The 18304-nt window shown below is 46.0% G+C and overlaps 1 protein-coding gene across 1 annotated transcript in view; it reads left to right on the plus strand.

Moving 5' to 3' along the window:
* Myo16 (myosin XVI) overlaps positions 1 to 18304 on the plus strand; it is a 335766-nt gene that overhangs the window by 270756 nt on the left and 46706 nt on the right. Inside the window, exons 30-32 of the mRNA XM_051181974.1 lie at positions 2706 to 2934; positions 4629 to 4897; positions 10735 to 11937. Coding sequence (XP_051037931.1) covers positions 2706 to 2934; positions 4629 to 4897; positions 10735 to 11937 — 1701 coding nt within the window. The remainder of the gene's footprint in view (positions 1 to 2705; positions 2935 to 4628; positions 4898 to 10734; positions 11938 to 18304) is intronic.

Consider the following 18304-nt stretch of genomic DNA (forward strand, 5'->3'; position numbering starts at 1 on the left):
ACACACACACACACAAAGCACATTAGAAACCATAGACTTTTGAAACTGGGCATTAGTTTTTTTTTTTTTTTTTTTTTTTTTTGTCTTCTTTTATTTTATTATTTATTTTTATTTTTTGTCTATTAGAATTGATATTAAATTCACTCAAATTTTATGTAAGCTGGAGATATTTCCATTTTTATTATTATTATTTGCTATTGTTAGTATATTCATGGAGAAAAGAAAATTTCACATTTAAATTTGAAAAAAAAAGTAAAATTTAAACACAAACTAAATGAAGCAGCCAGTGGCCCAGCGGCAGAGGCAGGCTTTAAAATCTGTAGTAAATAAACCACTCTGTCTATTTCCAGCAGGCTTGTTTTGCTGTGGTCCTTTGTTGAGAATGGCAGTTTTTGGTGACCCATTGACATTGATGTTGTAAAAGAATTCTAGAAGGTTGGCCAGTAGGAGAGGGGGAGGGGATGGAGTCACCTTCCTGTGGGACAGAAGTGGCATCCTGGGAGGTCTGACATTTGCTCTCCTTAGTCTGTATTTGCTCGCAAGAGCTTCAGCCCCAGGACCATGTCTCCACCTTTCGCTCCTAAAGGCCAGTGACTGTTTCTGTCCAGTGCAAGAAAAGAGCAGGTGGACAGCCCAGATAATGTCCCCGGTCCTCTCCATGCATCGGTCATATTCAGGGTGACGCTGCTTTATCTTACCCTGCATTTTATGTTCCTGAAAGTCTGACATCAGTTTTAATGTTAACATTTTGTTGTTTATAGGTTAGTTCAGCATTCTAAAGTAACTTTCCATTCAGCACCGTCATCTGGACTTAAAGGGAGAAGCCTTCGGGATGCTGGAACACTTTGCATCTTTTATTTTATTTTATTTTTCTTTGAAGCCCTTAAGTGGGGAAAGCTGTGTCTTAACTTTACAGTGCCTCTGAGACAGCCCACATGTGTCTTGCCTTCCAGGCATGAGGGAGTCTCACTCAGTGATTTTTCTCAGACATTGCCTGTCTTTTTAATCCACAGTTTCCTCTAATCTGAGGCATTTGAAGCCTGAAGGGATAGCTTCTCTGGGGCTGACAGGCTAGTGTCAGAAGTCAGCAGTCTGTGCTGGCCCCAAGCATCTGCAGGGACTGCCTTTGCACCTGCCTTGCCTATGCCAGGGATAAAGGCCACTTCCCTTTCTCAGAAAGCAGCCTCTCCCCCACTTCCACCCCACCTTAATCGTTAGCAAGTTCTTTCATCTATTGATTGCAATACCCTTCCATGTGACTTCCCCTACTGCTGCTCTGTCCCCCCTGGAGGGCCACAAATCACATCTAGAGGGCTGTAGGCTTGGGGGATGGAGCTGTCTAGCAGGCACAGAGGGATTTGAGCCCGAGCTCTGCAGTTCCTTGTTCCTGTTTACTGGAAAGGAAAATAATTCCATTATCATTGTGACCAACACACGTATCTCTATGTGTTATATTGTTTCCACATTAAATGGCATTAACTGTCTGAGATGGTCATGTGCCTTTAGATCCTGCCTTCTGAGTTTTTCTTCTCTTCAACAAAATTCCTGCTGTTCAATTATTGGTTTCACTGAATTTTAAGTTAATTATTCCCCAGATTTTACCCATTTCTTCTAAACCTGCCATTCTGAGAAGCAGGAAGGGCACATTTCCTATTGTTACTGTAAAGCCTCTCTAGATCTCAAGGTATGTCATTCTCTAAGAATTACATTAAAATCTTAGGAGTATTATGAATAAGTATTTTGAATACTAACCCATGGAGACTTGACTGTTTCTTGAATAACCAAGAATCATGAAAGTCTATCTGAAGGCAAGGGTGTAATTACTTCACTAGATCCAAGGTAAATGATACATGGGTGTTTATTGGGGAACAGTTACACAGAAAATTACAAAGAAACGTGGGAGCATTTCTCTGCCCTTCCTACAGGATAAGCTGACCCACCAGAAAGAAAGCACAAAGGAAAGCCATGCCTCAAGCTTCCCTCTTTCCCCTTTCCCTCTGCCTGAGGCCATGCCCAAGCAGGTGTGGCCACCATTTCAAGTTCACTGCAAGGTGGATACAACTATCAATGCATTCCAAAACGGTTCAGGGGAAGCCTCACCTAGGTCTTTCTCATTGATGTGATTCATGGATATGTCAGCTTGTGTTACAAAAAGAAAACAAAAGGGTGGAGGTAGCTTTTATGAATTTTGCACTAGAAACCTCATTTAGGGGAAGGAATGGCCATCATGTCATTTTATAAAATACCCAAGCAAAAGTAACTTAAGGCTTTATTTGATCTCACAGTTCCAAGGGGATACAATCTATCTGGGTATGGAACTTTAGTGATAAGACAGGAGGCTGATCACACTGTATCCATGCCCAGGAGGCAGAGAGTGAATAGCAAGTAGGATTGGGCTGTACAGCTTTCATGCATGACTGTAGCGATACTTTTCCTCCAGCAATGGTTAGCCTCCTGAAGCTTCTTCACCCTCCCCATTAGCAACACCAGCTGGGGACCAAGTATTCAAACATGTGAGACTCTGGGGGACATTGAAACAGAACACTCCCCAATTTGAAATTGAGGTGTTCTAGCAAATTCTTAATCTGGGTTGAATGTGTTTTGTTTGCAGTGAGTATGAGAGAGGGGGGAGAGGGAGAAGGAGGGGAAGAAGAAGAAGAGATTTAGCTCTGCCCTCTGACCTAGGGTTGTGTTCTTTTGTGAAGTTATACGAGGGTTTCTGGCACGCCAACACTTACTTCAGAGAATGAACAGCAAGCAGCAAGAGGTCTCGTCCATCAAGACCTTCTTACAGAGCACAGAGGACATGGCCCTGAAAACCTACGATGCCCTGGTCATCCAGAATGCTTCTGACATCGCCAGGGAACACGACAGGGTCCGGAAGGAGGTCCATGCTTCCTACCATAAGAGCAAGCAAGAGGAAGGAAGCAAGAGGTAAGACTTGTTTGCAACCTTACTTACCTTTGAGACAGGGCCTAGGAGCCAGGGGCTTCTGGTGACCCTCACCCCCAAAACTCAACTGAACGAGAACAGTTGGGGAACAGGCCTGTTGGGGAACACTGTGTTAGTGAAGATACCCCAGCAATCTCAGAGTTTCTTTTCCTGGGTGGCGCCTTCAGGAACAGTGACCTCCATGGGTAAATTCAGCCATAGAAAGTATCTCTGCTTCTTCAGTCATGTTGATGTTACTGGAAGCCTCACTGTAAGCTCTGAGCCATCAAATCAGCTAGCAAGGGATTTTAACATGCTCATGCAGGTGCAAGGCATATGAGACTGGCTAATAGAAATTTCTAGAAATCCGTCCAAAGAATTCAGACACCACTTTGAGAACATGGAAGTGGTGTATAAATCGAAACACCTGTATATGAGGTACACACCCAGGAAGGGGAAGAACAGGGCTCCTATACAAATGTGTGACTCGGGAGCTGTCAATTTTTCCTAAACACCTCAGGAACTTCTCATTTCTCTCTGAAAATGACTCTCCCTTGCCATCACTGTCAAGTGACTTTGCTGTTGTTGTTGTTGTTGTTGTTGTTATTAAAGCGGAAATGGCTATGTGGTCTTTGCTAATTAGCTTCCAATATTTTAGTGATTGAAATCTGAGGAAAATTTTCCTTTGTACATAAATCTGTAATTAAACATTACAGGGGAAAGAAATTATTCACTGAGTGGCTCTGCTCTCCTCCTTGGTGACTTCATTTTTTTCATGGGCAGCCAGCTCGCATGCTGGTGGCTTCCAGCCCTCTTGGTGCTCTGACACACAAAGAAATAATTATGAAACTGATAGGAAGCAAGTCCTGGGAAACGAACTCACCAGTATCTCACATGGTTACCCTCACACATGAAGGCAAAAGGAAAGAAAAAAAAAATTAAGCCAGACAAAGACTCATTTTCAGTGACTTCCTGAATCGTATTTATTATTTTCCCTACTGGAACTAACCAGTCACTCCAATTTCTCAATTTGATTATGTGTTTTTATTTGCCTGATATAAAATCAAGTGAAGAAACATTTGTCTGTTATTTGCTGATACCAGAAGTTCACTTGGCATTGGGAGACTGTACAGAGTCAAAGAGAGAATAATAATTCTGTACATAATTAGTAATTGCTGGTGAGATTAGATGGAGAGAGAGAGAGAGACTGTGAATTTCCCTCCTTCATTGTGGAGCACACTCTTCTTCCTGCCAGGGGAAATGGTGATGAACTTCCCGCCCTGGCTGCAACAGTAACTCTCTATTAAGATGGATTTCCTACAAATTATCATTCAGATTGAAATTCTGCCGTTTTGATTTGCTTAAGAATCAGACTGTGAAAAATTCATTCTGGGGATGGCTGATGGGAAACATGAAGTCCTTTAAGTATTTGGAGCATTGCTGGGAGAATACTGAAAAGCAGCTGTGATGGACATCCCCCATGCTCCATCATGGGCCAGACAGGCCTGGGCACCTCTCCTTGGGTGAGCAGGTTGCTAAGAGCTGCACACAGATTTTTCACCAAGCCAGATAAAAAAGTTCCCTGCTAAGGAACTCTCTTTATGTCAAGGGAATGGGCTTATCATTGCTGTCACCTGAATGATATGGCATCTGGGCCTTTGTATTCTGTGGCTGTTTCTGTTTTGTTTCCCCCTAAGAGCTGAAGACCATGGAGGATCTCGGCATGTCCACTCCAACTCCGTGCCAGTCTCCATGGCAGGGGACAGCCTAGCCCAGGCTCTTGCTGGACCATCCATCCGGTCACCATCACTGCACTCTGTATTCAGCATGGATGACACCACTGGCCTCCCATCACCACGGAAACAGCCTCCACCCAAGCCAAAGAGGGACCCCAATACGAGACTGAGTGCTTCCTATGAGGCTGTGAGCGCTTGCCTTTCAGCCGCCAAGGATGCAGCCAGTGAAGGTTAGCCAAGGGGAGGGGGGTGCATGGTGTCCTTTCTCTTGCTCGCTGATGTGCTGGGTTCCACTCCCTTAGTGCCCATGGCACCTCAGTGGCCCTAATATATTTTTTAATAGCAATAAATCCAATTGTTGGCTTGCCAGCAGCTTTTTAATCATTAAATATAAATAATATTCAAATCCTTAAGCCTCTTAGAGGAAAGCTCCTTATATGCCATTTCCTTCACCTCGGGTCCCACCTCTCCATTGAGTTAGAAGCTTCAAAGCCAAAGCAGTTCTAAAAGTTGGTTGCTACTCCATGTAATTTTTTTTTCACTGTTTAAAAGAGGAAACTATTCACCAAGCTTTCCTGATCTTGATATAATTAAAGTTTAAGCTCACTTCTTCCTGTGGTGAGTGCAATGATGGATGCAGAGAGGGTCGCCACAAAATTCAGCAACTTCTGAGACTAGGTAGCAAAGGGCTCTGTTGGACGGGTCGGTCAGGATATGGTTACACAGAAAGGGGAAATGTCAATTATTCTCTATCAACTCTCGATGGTCCATATACTTACTGTAAGTGTTCACTGGTAACTGGTATTCAAATTGGAAAAGCAAAGTATTTGCAAATCTAACAGGTTATAGATAAGTGTGCACACATGAATTATATGGTGTGTGACCACCACTTACCTGAGTGCATGTGTCCTTCATGGAAATGGAGCAAACCTCACTGAGAAGGGTGGGCAATAATCAAGTCAACTCATGATGGCTTTAGCTCCAGACCATTGCTGCAGAGAAAAAGAGTTGGTGGTAATGTTGGGTAAATCGGAGAAGATTCTAGAGTAAATGTCTGAGAAGCTTGCACCAAAACCTAGCATCTGAATGAGATATGGAGCTGAGTGATCCAATGATACAGAAACACAGCAAAACAAACTCAATTTAAAGAAAGATCCAGGCTTCTGACCCATGACAGATACCTAGAGCAATGGCAACATCCAAGATCCCTTCAAAGTCACATTCTTTAGTGCCTTTAAGAAAGAGGAAGAGCACTGACTCTTCTTCCAAGAACACAGGTGTGATTACCAGAACTCACATGATGGCTCACAACCATCAGTAACTTCATTTCCAGGGGAGCTGATGCCTCTTCTGACCTGTGGGCACCAGACATGTGTGTGGTGTATATACATACATGCAGGCAAACACTCACATACATAAATAAAATTTCACTTTTTATTTTGGAAAGAATATGATAAGGAGGGTCTTTATAGGAATTTTTTCTTGACTCAAATAAAGGCTGCTATTTTAATGCACCAGTTGTATTACCACAACTTTTAGGAGATGGTGTGGGAGAAGACTGTGTGTCCTCCATGTGCAGGGTGGAGCATCTAGTGCAAGAGACCTGAAAAAAAAAAGGGGGGGAGCAATGGAGGCTAGAGAACATTGTGGAGGGTCTGCAGTAGATGTCCCCTGGATGCAGAGTCAGAGCTAGAACAAAGCCTGGCAGGAAGCTGGTTTGCTCTTCCACTGGGCTGGGTCTGGGGGAATCAGCATCCAATCAACCTGACACCTGAGATGGAGCGAGGGAATAGTGTTACAATTTCATAGGAGAGAATCTCAGAAAGGGTGAGTGGAATAAGAAGATGACTGAGCAGTGGTTATTGAAAGGGGTATCTGCATGCTGGGATGATTAGGTGGTGGTGATGATAGGAGACTCAAAGTAGACCAAAGTCTCCACAATATGGAATGAGGTTCAACACCAGTGTCGGTGAAGCCAAGCCCTGTTTCTCTTTGTACCTAGCAAGCAGACGCTATCAGCTCCATGCACAGGCCTCAGAATGTCTTGTGAAGCCCAATCCAAGGTCCCCAGGTTCATGGTATACTAGGGGGACTCTGTTCTGTCACCAAGGAGCCAGAGGTCACATAGATATGAAAAGAAAATAGCATGAATGCAGAATGGACCCTGTGATGAGCAAATGAACAATAACAAAAATACAAGAGGCAGTGAGCCGAAGCAAAACCACATAGGCAAAGCTGTAAATCGGGGAGCTCTTAAGCAAGTCCTCATCATCTGTCCTTTTCCTCTTTAAATTTTTGCATGGATTGTGTCTTTCTTTCAGAGATAATAGGACAAGGTTGTGCTGGTGTGAATTGTGACTTAAATGCCACCAACATGCTTACACCAAAGACCCCAAAGGGAAGTATTTTGTGTATGGTAACTTTGCTGTCCTGCAGGAGTTTAGGACATGTTGAATGTAACTTCAGGATTGCTGGCCTAGGCGGGGAGTCTCTGAGCTCCTGAGATTGGAAATGCAGTGTGGCTTCTGAATTCCTGTTAGACATCAAAGAGTCCCAATATTCCACCGTGTGACCAGGGTTGTTTTCAGGCTTTGTTCCATTGGCATTGTTGAGTACTTGTGATATTTTATACATAAGCTTCGAAACTCTTGACATAAGTAAATGTTAGTTGTCCTTGCATTCAATACTTGCAAATAAGATAATCACATCACACACCCTGGAATAGCCACAAGACCAAACTAAATTTCAATACTCTAACTATGGCTTCCCTAATTTTAGCTTATGAAGAATGAAGATTCCCAGCCCAGCCGGGCCCACAGAAATTCCAAATTAACATTCAGAGGGCTCAGCATGGAGCTGTGTTCTCTGCAGAATCACTGCCTTATTCTAGGCAAGGCCCCTGCTGGAGCCCCAGCCATACTGTAAGGAGTACTGTCTAGGTCTTATCCCTATTTCCAAAGGCTAATCTCTTGCTGAGTATGGAAGTAAAGGATGAACACTTGCTGACACGAGGGGCCCTGTTCTCAGTGTTTCCCATCCTTATAGCACCCTGTGACAAATCATCACAGCCCTGCGCAGATAAAGCAGCCAAGTCCAGGGGCAAGGTATGACCACGCCCACCCATTGTCCACACATAGAGCTTTGATCCAGGCAGGGAGACCCCAGAACCCTGTTTTTGGCTGCCTCACCCAACAGGCTCCTAGCAAAAGACTTTGCCTTTGAAGCACATCTGGAGGGGTGCTACATTCATTTCCTGCTGTTGCTTAGCAACCCACCCAAACAGTGATTTAAATAAGGTTATGGCTGTTCTCTGTCTCTCAGGCTCTGGGTCTCAGTAGGCATGGATTGTCTGGGTTTCCCAGTCATGGTCCCACACAAATGATCTAGAAGCAGGACTAGGTTGGAGGCCGAGGCATCCAAGGGTTTCTGTACCTCTACTTGGCCTCTGCTTCTGCTCTGATGGTATGGAGGCTTCTGTTGTTAATGTGGAAAGCCAGTGCACTGGGGAACTCACAGTAGAGAGGAGGCATGAAGACAGATGCCACCTCTTATGTGCCAACCTGAGGAGATAAGGGTCATCGCTTCTGTGTCACGTTATCCACCAGAACAGTCCCAGCAACCTTTGCCGGTTCGGAAAAGGAGACACAATGGTACTGAAAATAAATCTGTGGCAAATGTTTTGGAAAACTCAAGTAGGCCTCTGCCCAGTCTGAACTAAATTCATTCTCCTCTCATGTGCCATAGAGTTAACATCTCCTGAAGCCCCCAAAGCCATCTTCCAGCATCCCCCAAAGCTCAAGGGTTGGACTGAGCTTCCTTAAGCAAAGCAAGAGTCCCTGGCCCCTTCAAGGCCATGCTTTTCATGTTCATTTGGACAAGGTTCATTACACTTGTAATCTAAAACGACCATCCACACTGGCTAGACAGACCATCATTTGGTGTCTCTAGGACCACTATGGGAACAAAGACCTGGCCCCTCACTACCACCTCCCTTGCTTCTTAAGTGGATGCTCTGGAGCCTTCAGGTTTCCCTTTGAATTCCAGGGCTTCATCTTGATGATGATTTATCATCAGGGCCAGTGTCCTCTCAGCCTGATCCCTGCCCATGAAATTCCGGGGTTCAGAATCTCTTCTCTGGGCATTGCCTCTACCATTTTCAGGGTGCGTGGACATAGTCCCTTTAAAAGCTTTGTGAGCTGCTCATGAATCAATGGGTACCACACACCATTAGTTAGCAATCATATCCACAACTCCCCTGTGTTGGGCTTTCTTCACTGTCTGTGAGACAACACTCAGGCCTGTGCCCTTGCTTCTTTCCAGAGACCAATGTAGGGCACCACAGGTCTCTCTGAAGTCTTAATGGAGCACGTTGGTGTGTATTTGGCTCCAACTTTAGAGCAGGTTTCCTGGAGGCCCAAGTCCTCCTCCATGCTAGAATAGTGCTCCCTCTTCAAAGCATACTAAGGTGTGCTGGTGGGTTCATTAATCGAGAAAGCCCTTACCCTTTTTTTGTAATAAGTTCTCTGCCTCATCTCTACGCTGTCACAGTACAAGGACCCTAGAAGCAGCTGGGTCTCCTACCTGACAGCATCCTTAGCCAGCTGGACATTTTCCATTTGCCCTCTCACTGCCGTGTAAAGCTCTGCATGGCTCCCTCCAGCTTCCACATTGCATCTGCCCTGGACTCCTCTCAGAGTGTCCTCAGAGCCACTAGGCACTGCTAAGGGTCACTTCAATGCTGACCCCCCCCAAGTGAGGTCACTGTGTCACAGTCAGAGCCACAGTCCACTTACAGGTTCCAATATCTGCATGGCATGTTTTGGGTTTCATAGCCAACTTCCCAGGAGTCTGTGACTTCAGATCCAAGCATGTTGGCAGTGTTCTCCGGTGAGTCTAGAATCTGGCGCTTCTCTGCAGTGTGACCATGGCCGTCCTCATACTTGGGGCTCTTAAAGGCATGGCTCATATTTCTGGGTCTGATGAACCTTCTGACCTCAATTCTTCCCCTCCCTAAGGCTTCTCCCTCCTTGAAGCATCTTTTTCCTCTCCACATGGTGTCTCTGTCCTCTCCACACATCCCAGAGAGGGGCTACTGTGTCCACAACTCCTCGATGAAGTCAGGATTCATTCAATGAGTGAATACGGCTCCTTCCTAAATAGGAACCAGGCAGAAGCTGCACTGCCATGGCCCAGCCTCAGAAAGCAGGATCCTCTCAATATCACCCTGTCAACATCTCTCTCTGGGATGGCCAGAGACTCTCCCACTCAGAAGCCAGCTGGGGAAAATGCTTCCTGATTCAAATCTGCTGATGTCAGTGTCTGGGAAGTGACTCTGCAGTAGTATTGAACCAAGTGGCTTCCAAGACTGTCTGGGGGAACCTCAGGGGTGCTGTGGGTCAGCCCTCGTGGGTTGGACTGATGCTTATTCATTGGGAGCTGGGGAGTTAACACCTCCTGTTTATAGTAGTTGTATGTGTGTGTGGCAGAGGAGGCCTTATATTATACCATCATGCAAAGACAGCCATGGAGGTAGAAAACCAACCAATGCTATGCCATTTCCATTGTGACATGAACACAGGTTGCCAGAACACAGCAAAACACTTTGCCCATACCCATTAGCTATGGTCTGCTTCTGAAGCAATGACTTTCCTGTGCCATGTGTGTCCACACTGAGACTCAGGATGGCCTAGACATCTTACACAATTACAGTTGGACACCACCATTCATTTGTACACATCTCAAACCACCAGGTGCTGTCACCCTGGAGAGTAGCGTCTCACCCTCATGCATCTGCTGGAATTCCCTCTCTGTGGGCTGTCCTCCTCAGTGTGTAGCCTGTGCTCCTGGCACCAAGACTCACAAAGTTTCCATTAGTAGTCTCAGGCATCTAGGTCCCCCTCCAGAGTCCTAGAAGGTGGAAGGAACAGAAACCAGGGGCCTCTTCTACTCAGAGGATAGGGCGGTGACAACCAAGATGATCCAGGGTAGGGTCACTCAACCTCATGTAGGCCTGGCTTCTCTGGGACTCATTGCCTACTGACCCTTGTATCTCTGTCTTCTTCCTTAGCCCTGACACGACCTAGACCTCACAGTGATGATTACAGCACCATGAAGAAGATCCCTCCTCGAAAGCCAAAGAGAAGTCCCCACACGAAGCTCAGTGGCTCCTATGAGGAGATCTGGGGACCACGGCCTCCTGGTGTGATGGGCCATGTGGGCAGGCATCAGGCTCCAGGGACACTGAGTGTGCAGTGGGCCAGGCCTGACTCAGTACCACAATGTACACCGCAGCTTCCTCTGCACCTGCCATTGCCACAGGGGGACTATGATGATGATGGTGCTGAGCCTGTGTATATTGAGATGGTGGGCAACGCAGCCAGGGCAGGAGGCTCTGAGACTAACAGCCCAGACCAGGGCGAGTCTGTGTATGAGGAGATGAAGTATGTCTTGCCTGAGGAAGGCTGTGGCTCAGGGATGCTCACCTTCCTGCCTGCCTCACCTCCTCTGCTTTTGGAGACTCGAAAAGCCATCATCTTAGAGTCTAGTGAGGGGACCTGCCAGCCCTTGAAGGACACATGTGACATTCCTCCACCCTTTCCAAATCTGCTTCCCCACAGGCCACCACTCCTGGTCTTTCCTCCCACCCCAGTGACCTGCTCCCCAGCTTCTGATGAGTCACCACTGACACCCTTGGAGGTGAAGAAACTGCCTGTCTTGGAGACCAATCTCAAGTACCCGGTGCAATCTGAAGGCTCCAGCCCCTTGTCCCCACAGTATTCAAAAGCCCAGAAGGGGGACAGTGACCAGCTGGCATCCCCTGGTTTTGCTGTATTTAATGGGTCCAGTAGAGTCTCACCACCTTCCACACCACCGCCACCCCCAGGGCCACCTCCTGCACCCTGTGGACCAGCCCCTGTGCCCCCTGCACCCTGCCGGCCACCCACACACTTCGCCTTCCCACCAGATTCTGTCTTGATTACCACAGCGAAAGCGCCGCCTAACTCTGACCTGCCCAGGACACAGCCCAAGCCCAGTTCAGCCCCAGTGCTGGGTCCTTGCAGCTCTTTCACCAAGGCCCCATACTCACCTGGAAGGACAGCCCGAGCAGACCTCAGGAAGGCCTCATCCACCTTCTCCCCACCGAGCCCTTACAGCCCACCCAACAGCAGGCCACTGTCCAGCCCCCTGGATGAGCTGGCTAGCCTCTTCAACTCGGGAAGGAGTGTGCTGCGCAGGTCCGCAGCAGGACGCAGGATCAGGGAGGCCGAAGGTGAGATGAAACCCTGGGCTGCACTCATGCTCCTCTGTGTGCACAGCGTAAGCCATGTCCCTGTGTGGGGCCATTCAGAGTAGGTGTCAAACCCAAAATTGGATCCCAGGCGACCAGTAGCAATATGGTAGGGACTCATCTTTCTGTGAATTCTCAATGACAAACACTGGCATGCCTTGACATATTAGCACTTGAGGCGTGTGAGCTAGAACAAAATTCAGATGTTCCTACTTAGTTGTGTTGTTATTGTCTTCCAAGGACACTTTCTTACAGCTTGAACATGGCATCTGTTGCCGGCATGATGTGGCTGATTTGTGTTTGATTTCTGTTCACCATCCATCCCTGATGTCCATATGTCCCATAGTATCTGGGGTTGTCATTTGTCCAGTTACAGGGCACGGCCCTGGATGGTCAGGTTCTCTTCTCTCGAATCCCAGCCGAGGGAAGAGGGAGGCTTGGTTCTGGTTTTGTTTTCTCAGTCACAGCTCAGCTAAGGATCAGTCTGCAGTTCCTGGCTACTCCAGTGAGCTGGGGGTTAGGCTGCTGCAGCTACAGGCAGCTGCCAGCAATAAGGAACACCCTGTGTTCTGCAAATGAGGAATGTAGTCAGCTACATCATTATGTGAGAGTGTTCTGACAATCTCTGATGCAGAAATCACCACATCTGTTCATTTCAGGTGCTCAGTGTGCTGTGCTTACAGAGTCAACAATCATAGAGGAATATATATGTACATATCTTTAATACAGTGAAAATATCTTCTTAATGTTCTGACTTTTGGAGAGGAAATGAGGCATCTCTTCTATCCCAAGGTGAGGTGTAACAGCCAGACCCCCACATCCCGCTGAGGACAGAGGCACCAGGTACCCAAAGCTCTTCAGATAAGAGCAAGGTGGGGAGGCATCCTCCTCAGGGGCAAGTCCAGGAACTGACAGCAATAGCTGGACCCAGGACCTAGTGTTCTGTGCGCTCATCAACTTGCAGAAATATGTTAGCCTCCCTGGTTTGATGAAAGCAGGATCTTAGTAAAATTAGGAAAGACTGGAAAGCAATATGCACACAGTTGGACAAGGATAGGGACCTCTGACACAAGGAAGGGTAACCACTCCCCTGCTACACCTCGGTGTGGCTGATTATTTGTTTAACTAACAGTTTCTTCTTAATTATAGGCTGTTAATAAATGAAATTATACTTGTGAGGAGCAGCAAAATGTTGGACTTCTACAAGTCATATTTTATTACAACAACCAAAATGGACCCTAAAAAGAAAGCATTAAGTTATGTCAAAAATTGCTATTTGGTACTAGAACTACAAGTTTATCAGAATCCCATCAAATTAGCCTTCCTATGGGCCAGAACAGAGTGGATTCTTCTATATTCCTCTGTTAGACGTAGCGAAGTCTATGTAAGTCTAGACAGAGCTTGTTACTTAAAATCCCATAGGTTGGGGCTGAGGTTGTGGTTCAGCAGTCAAGAGCACTTGCTGTCTTCCAGGGGATGTGGGTTCTGATGCAGCACCCACATCAGGTAGCTCACAGCAGCCTGTAACTCCATCTGCAAGGGATCTGAAGCCCCCTTCTGGCTTCCACAAGCACACACACACACAGGTGCACAGATGCACTTACATATGGATAAATAATGAAATCAATCTTAGGAGAAGGAGTGGGAGGAGGAGTTGGAGTTGGAGGAGGAGGTGGAGGAGAAGGAGAAGGAGAATTGGCAGTCCCTCTCTCAAGGGTGCAAATGGGGTGTCAGCAGGCCTGCAGGCAAGTCCTACAACTTTGCTCCCCCAATCAACACTGCAACTGAAGTGTATAGCGCATCTCTGTTCCTACTTTAAGTTTTCATAAAATACATTCTGACTGGAAGAGAAACTTCTTTGAACCATTAATGACCACTGCTGTAATACCACAAATCTCAGCGCCTTGAGCCCAGGCTCTCCTTCCAGATGTAGGAGTTCCCAACAGCTCACTGGAGAATGAGGGAATTTGCCCTGGCCCTTGAGAGAAATGGGTTTACAGGCTTGTGTGATAGAGTACACTGAGCTCTGTGAATGTGAAAGGGGTTGTGGGTAAGACGAGGAGGGGAGGGATTTAATGCCCCTGTCCTGTGCTGGAGCAGCTTACGTGATTATTAAGGCTTACAGGGTTTCATCCTTAGCAGAGTAAATCCACTTTCTATTGAAGGGTCCACGGGCTGTTATTCACAGTGTTCCCAGGGATTACTTCCTTCAATGTTCTCCGATGTCTTCTCTGGCCTCTTTAGGTTGAAAGGCATTTTTATACCCGAAATCACCTGGGTGTTGATTCATCTAGTGTGTGGCTAATTAGCCCTCACATCAGGCATCAGTGGTGGCTCAGATTCATTCCTGGATAGCAATGAAGTGTGGAGATATGACTGCACCTTCTGCAGCATAGTTCACAGTGTTTCTCTTGCTTTTGGACACGATGACCTGGAGGACATTAAATGATCAGTAAATTGCTCATTGGAGGCATTTTGAGTACGGATGTGTTGTATAATAGTTAGTGAGGAATCATGTACAGAGGTGGTGTTCTCTGGTGTATAATTCTATCCCATGACTGTTTTAGAGATGTCTGCTTAGGATTTCATGAGTAACAGTGATCATTAAAATAGTTCACTTTCTTTGCTTTCAAGACAGAATCTCAATATATAGTCTAAGTTGACATATAACTTGTGGCAATCTATACCTTGACCTCCAGGGTGCTGAGGTTACAGGCATGAGTCACCATGCCAGGATTTGGATTTTTCTTGTAAGCTAAAGAATCATGTAGATTCTAATAGTACAGAATGCAAAATTGGGGGGGGGCAAGGAAATGCACAAGCATGTGCCTGAAAAGAGTAGCAGTGCTAGGGTAGTAGCAGAGGGGACTCCAGGCACTATCTTAACAGCCTGCTGCTCTCACACTCTAGCCTAAGGTACCTGCTCCAAATGTGCCCATTTTACAGGTGGGGAAACTGAGGGCTGGAGAAATTATAAACTTGCTTGGATTCCTTCTGCTCATGGGAGGCAAAGCCTGACAGGAGGACAGTGGGTCTGTCTGGAACAGCTCTTCCCACAATTCTTGCCTGAGGAAAGATCAGGGGTGTGGGGGTGAGGGGTTAAATGCACATTTTATCACTGAATGCAACAAGACAGTGGTAGAGAGCTTGGAGGGAGGAAACTCACAAATACCCAACATGCACTTTTCAGGTTACAGGGAGAAACGGAATTATGCCGTTTGGCCCTTGAGGTGAAAATGACTAGACAATGACCTGCCTTTGCCCTACAAGAGCTAACTGACATACGGTTTTTCATCTGATGGTTTGACCATTACCATGGTAATCATCGCTAGTTGCTTTCTTTGAAAATGCAAGGCCTTATTCGAATGGCAAATGAGGCTCAGCCAGGCCACTAGGAGGAGCCATTGCTCTGAGTGGTAGTTCAGGCCTTGCACATTTGTTTAGTGATTCTTGGACCACTGGAAAGGGTCAGGAAGATGGGATGACGGTGGAAATACAGCACGTTGTTGAAGTCTGGGCGGGAGGAAGTGGAAGGGAGCCAGGCAGAACTAAGATGAGTCTGATTCGTGAACTACTCCATTAAAAACTCTCATTATTTTCTGCCCCGTGAATCCACCTAAGATGACTATATAGCATGTCTTGTATACAGTAGGTGGGTTGAATCTTTATTTGATGGAAAATCTGCCTGAAGTAGAGCAGATGAGATACACAGAGTCATAAATATAGAGACACGGATACATAGATATTTGCCTAGAGCTTTCATTTTCACTTAAGGTTAGTTTAATCCAAGTGGAAATGACTGTTAATGTGAAACATTCCATTTGATTACATAAACATTCCAGGTAAGAATATTTTGAGTCTGGAAGTCTATATTTTATAATGGAGTTTTACCAGAAGGGTGCTTTTATTTCAGAATGTTGTTTGTTTAGATAGACTTTAAAGTTAGCCTGTAGACACTTTTGAATGGACCAAAGGGAAGGTTAGAGAGAGTGCTCTGTGCCTGCACTGTTCTCTTCTGCCCACACCGCTCCCCATAACTGAGTGAGCCGGAAGTGCATGCCGGGGGCAAATCTTTATTAATATTTATAAAGATCTCATATATGTGTTTTTCAAGAGGAAAGGCAAAGACTAAAGTTCAGAAGGAATCCCATCTCATCTTATGCTCAAAGACAAAGGCAGCAACATCCTAGGTCAATATTTTATGAGGCTTCAATGCTGCGATGTCAGGTACAGTTTAGCAGCAAGAAGCCTTCCTGATTTACCAGCAGAAATCTGTGCCTTCTCGTTCAAGCTCCCTGTTTGCAAATGCCTGTTCTCTGCTGATGGTGTTTTGAAGTGAAACTACAGCATTATCGTCATTTAATCTTTGATATATTCAGATTAGATGGCTGGTGGCACAAGAAATCAGTCTGCCTTATGCAAATCTTGACCTCGAATAATAGGAGGCATTGCTTAGGCCTCTTGCCCATGGGCAGATCTTGTGTCATGCTCCATATCTGCTGAGTTTCCCCTCTGCTTCAGACGTCATCCTCTGCGATAATGTGCTTGAGTGTGTGCATGCTCCTGGGTGCAGGTCAAAGGTAGCCCTTAAGCGGGTAGATATTATCAAGGGTATAGGAAGAACCAGCACGTGGTTGGTTGTGGTATGAGTTCTCCTTGCTGACCTGAAGTCATCTACAGCCTCCCCTAACACAGAAGGTTACCTCAGGAGCACGAAACATTCCCTTGCATTCTGGAACCATCTCTAATCAACAATAAATTGTCCGCAGGGTCCAAATGAGGATGTCTTTTGAAGAAATTAGATTGGCATCCACAGAGAGAACTGGTGTCTCTTCTAATGACAAAGGGCACATCAGGCCTTGGCACAAGAGGAACTGGGCAAAGGTTCTTCTCTCACCAAACCCATGACCTTCCCCAAGCCATTGATCCTGGTGGACCATGGCTCTCTGGTGGATGGGAATTTTTCTTTTCACTAATTTCTTGGCTGCTCTGCATCAAGCAAAAGATCTGTGTGGGAGAGATGTTGAGTGTTTCTAATTCTCCAGTGTCTGGAAAAGTCATACTTTAGTCAGATAGGCCAAGAAATGTTCTTTGGCTTTTAATAAATTGACCATTAGTCAAATTTACCCATGGAAAGGGCAGAGGACAGAGAGGCAATGCAGTGGTGGTGGCCAAGCTGGTGTGAGCAGACCTGACATACGCTGTGTGAAAGGATGGCATTCATCCATAGCACAGCAGCTGCTGTTTACCTGCAGCTCTCTCCCATTGGTCAGAGTGCTGCCTACTCTTCTTTGTGAGGGAAAGAAGCAGGTGTTGCCTCCCTGTTTACTGAGGAACAAGCTGAGGCTCTCAGGGTTAAGAGATTTCCCCCATAATCAAAAAATCTAACATCAGGAGTCAAATGCATAGCTCCTTTCTCCCAAACCCTATCATTCTATCTTTAGTCTCTGAAAACAATTAACATTAAAATAATGATACAAAGACTCTCCCTGAGAAAGCAATTCCCTTCTGAAGCTAAACACAAACTCATTACAGGGAACAGATGTGTTGAGCTGCAGATAAAACCTACTGCCTTTTTGTCAGCATTCCTAGGAGACATCCAGGAGCAGGTTCATAGCTGGGAGAATATTCTAGAATGTGGCTCTTGTTCTATATGCAGCCCTGTCCCCAAAAGCCACCATGCTGCAGTAGGGCACTGCACAGAAGACAAGGCCAGAACTGTCCATCAGATCCCACGATACCCTATCTCCATTCTCTGCATCCCTTGGTCTTGAGTCTCTCCAGTATTCTGACTGCAGGCTGTCACTGTTTGAGAGAGAAGTGCACAGTTGTCAAGTTGACGAGGCATGGACCTGTTGTGTTTAATTTGGATTTCTCATTAAGGAACACCTGGGGCATTGTGAGGCATGCATTTGGGGATGCCTATGAGGGCGTTTCCAGAGAGTTAACTGAGGGGAACAGTTTCCTTGACCTTAGTCAACACCATACCACAGGCTGGGGTTCTTGACTCCATGGAAGGAGAACAGATCTGTGAGTCAGCCTTCTCCTCTGGGAAGCTTCCTGACCAATGGAGATGTAAGAAAGCATCCTTTTGTCTTGACAGGCAGGAGCTGTTCCCACCACTATGCCTTCCCAGATATGATGGACTATATCCTCTGAACCATGAACTTCCCCTCCCTTTAGTGGCTTCTTGCTAGGTATTTGATCACAAAAAAAACCAACCAAACAAACAAACAAACAAAAAAACAAAAAAACCTAACACAGAAGCTGAGTTCTTACTATTAAAAGCAAGCCATACTGAAACTCCATCATATGGAGGTGTGCCCACCAAGAATCCAGCAGAGAAAGC

Source organism: Phodopus roborovskii, unplaced genomic scaffold (assembly GCF_943737965.1).
Source record: "Phodopus roborovskii unplaced genomic scaffold, PHOROB, whole genome shotgun sequence".
Taxonomy (NCBI): domain Eukaryota; kingdom Metazoa; phylum Chordata; class Mammalia; order Rodentia; family Cricetidae; genus Phodopus; species Phodopus roborovskii.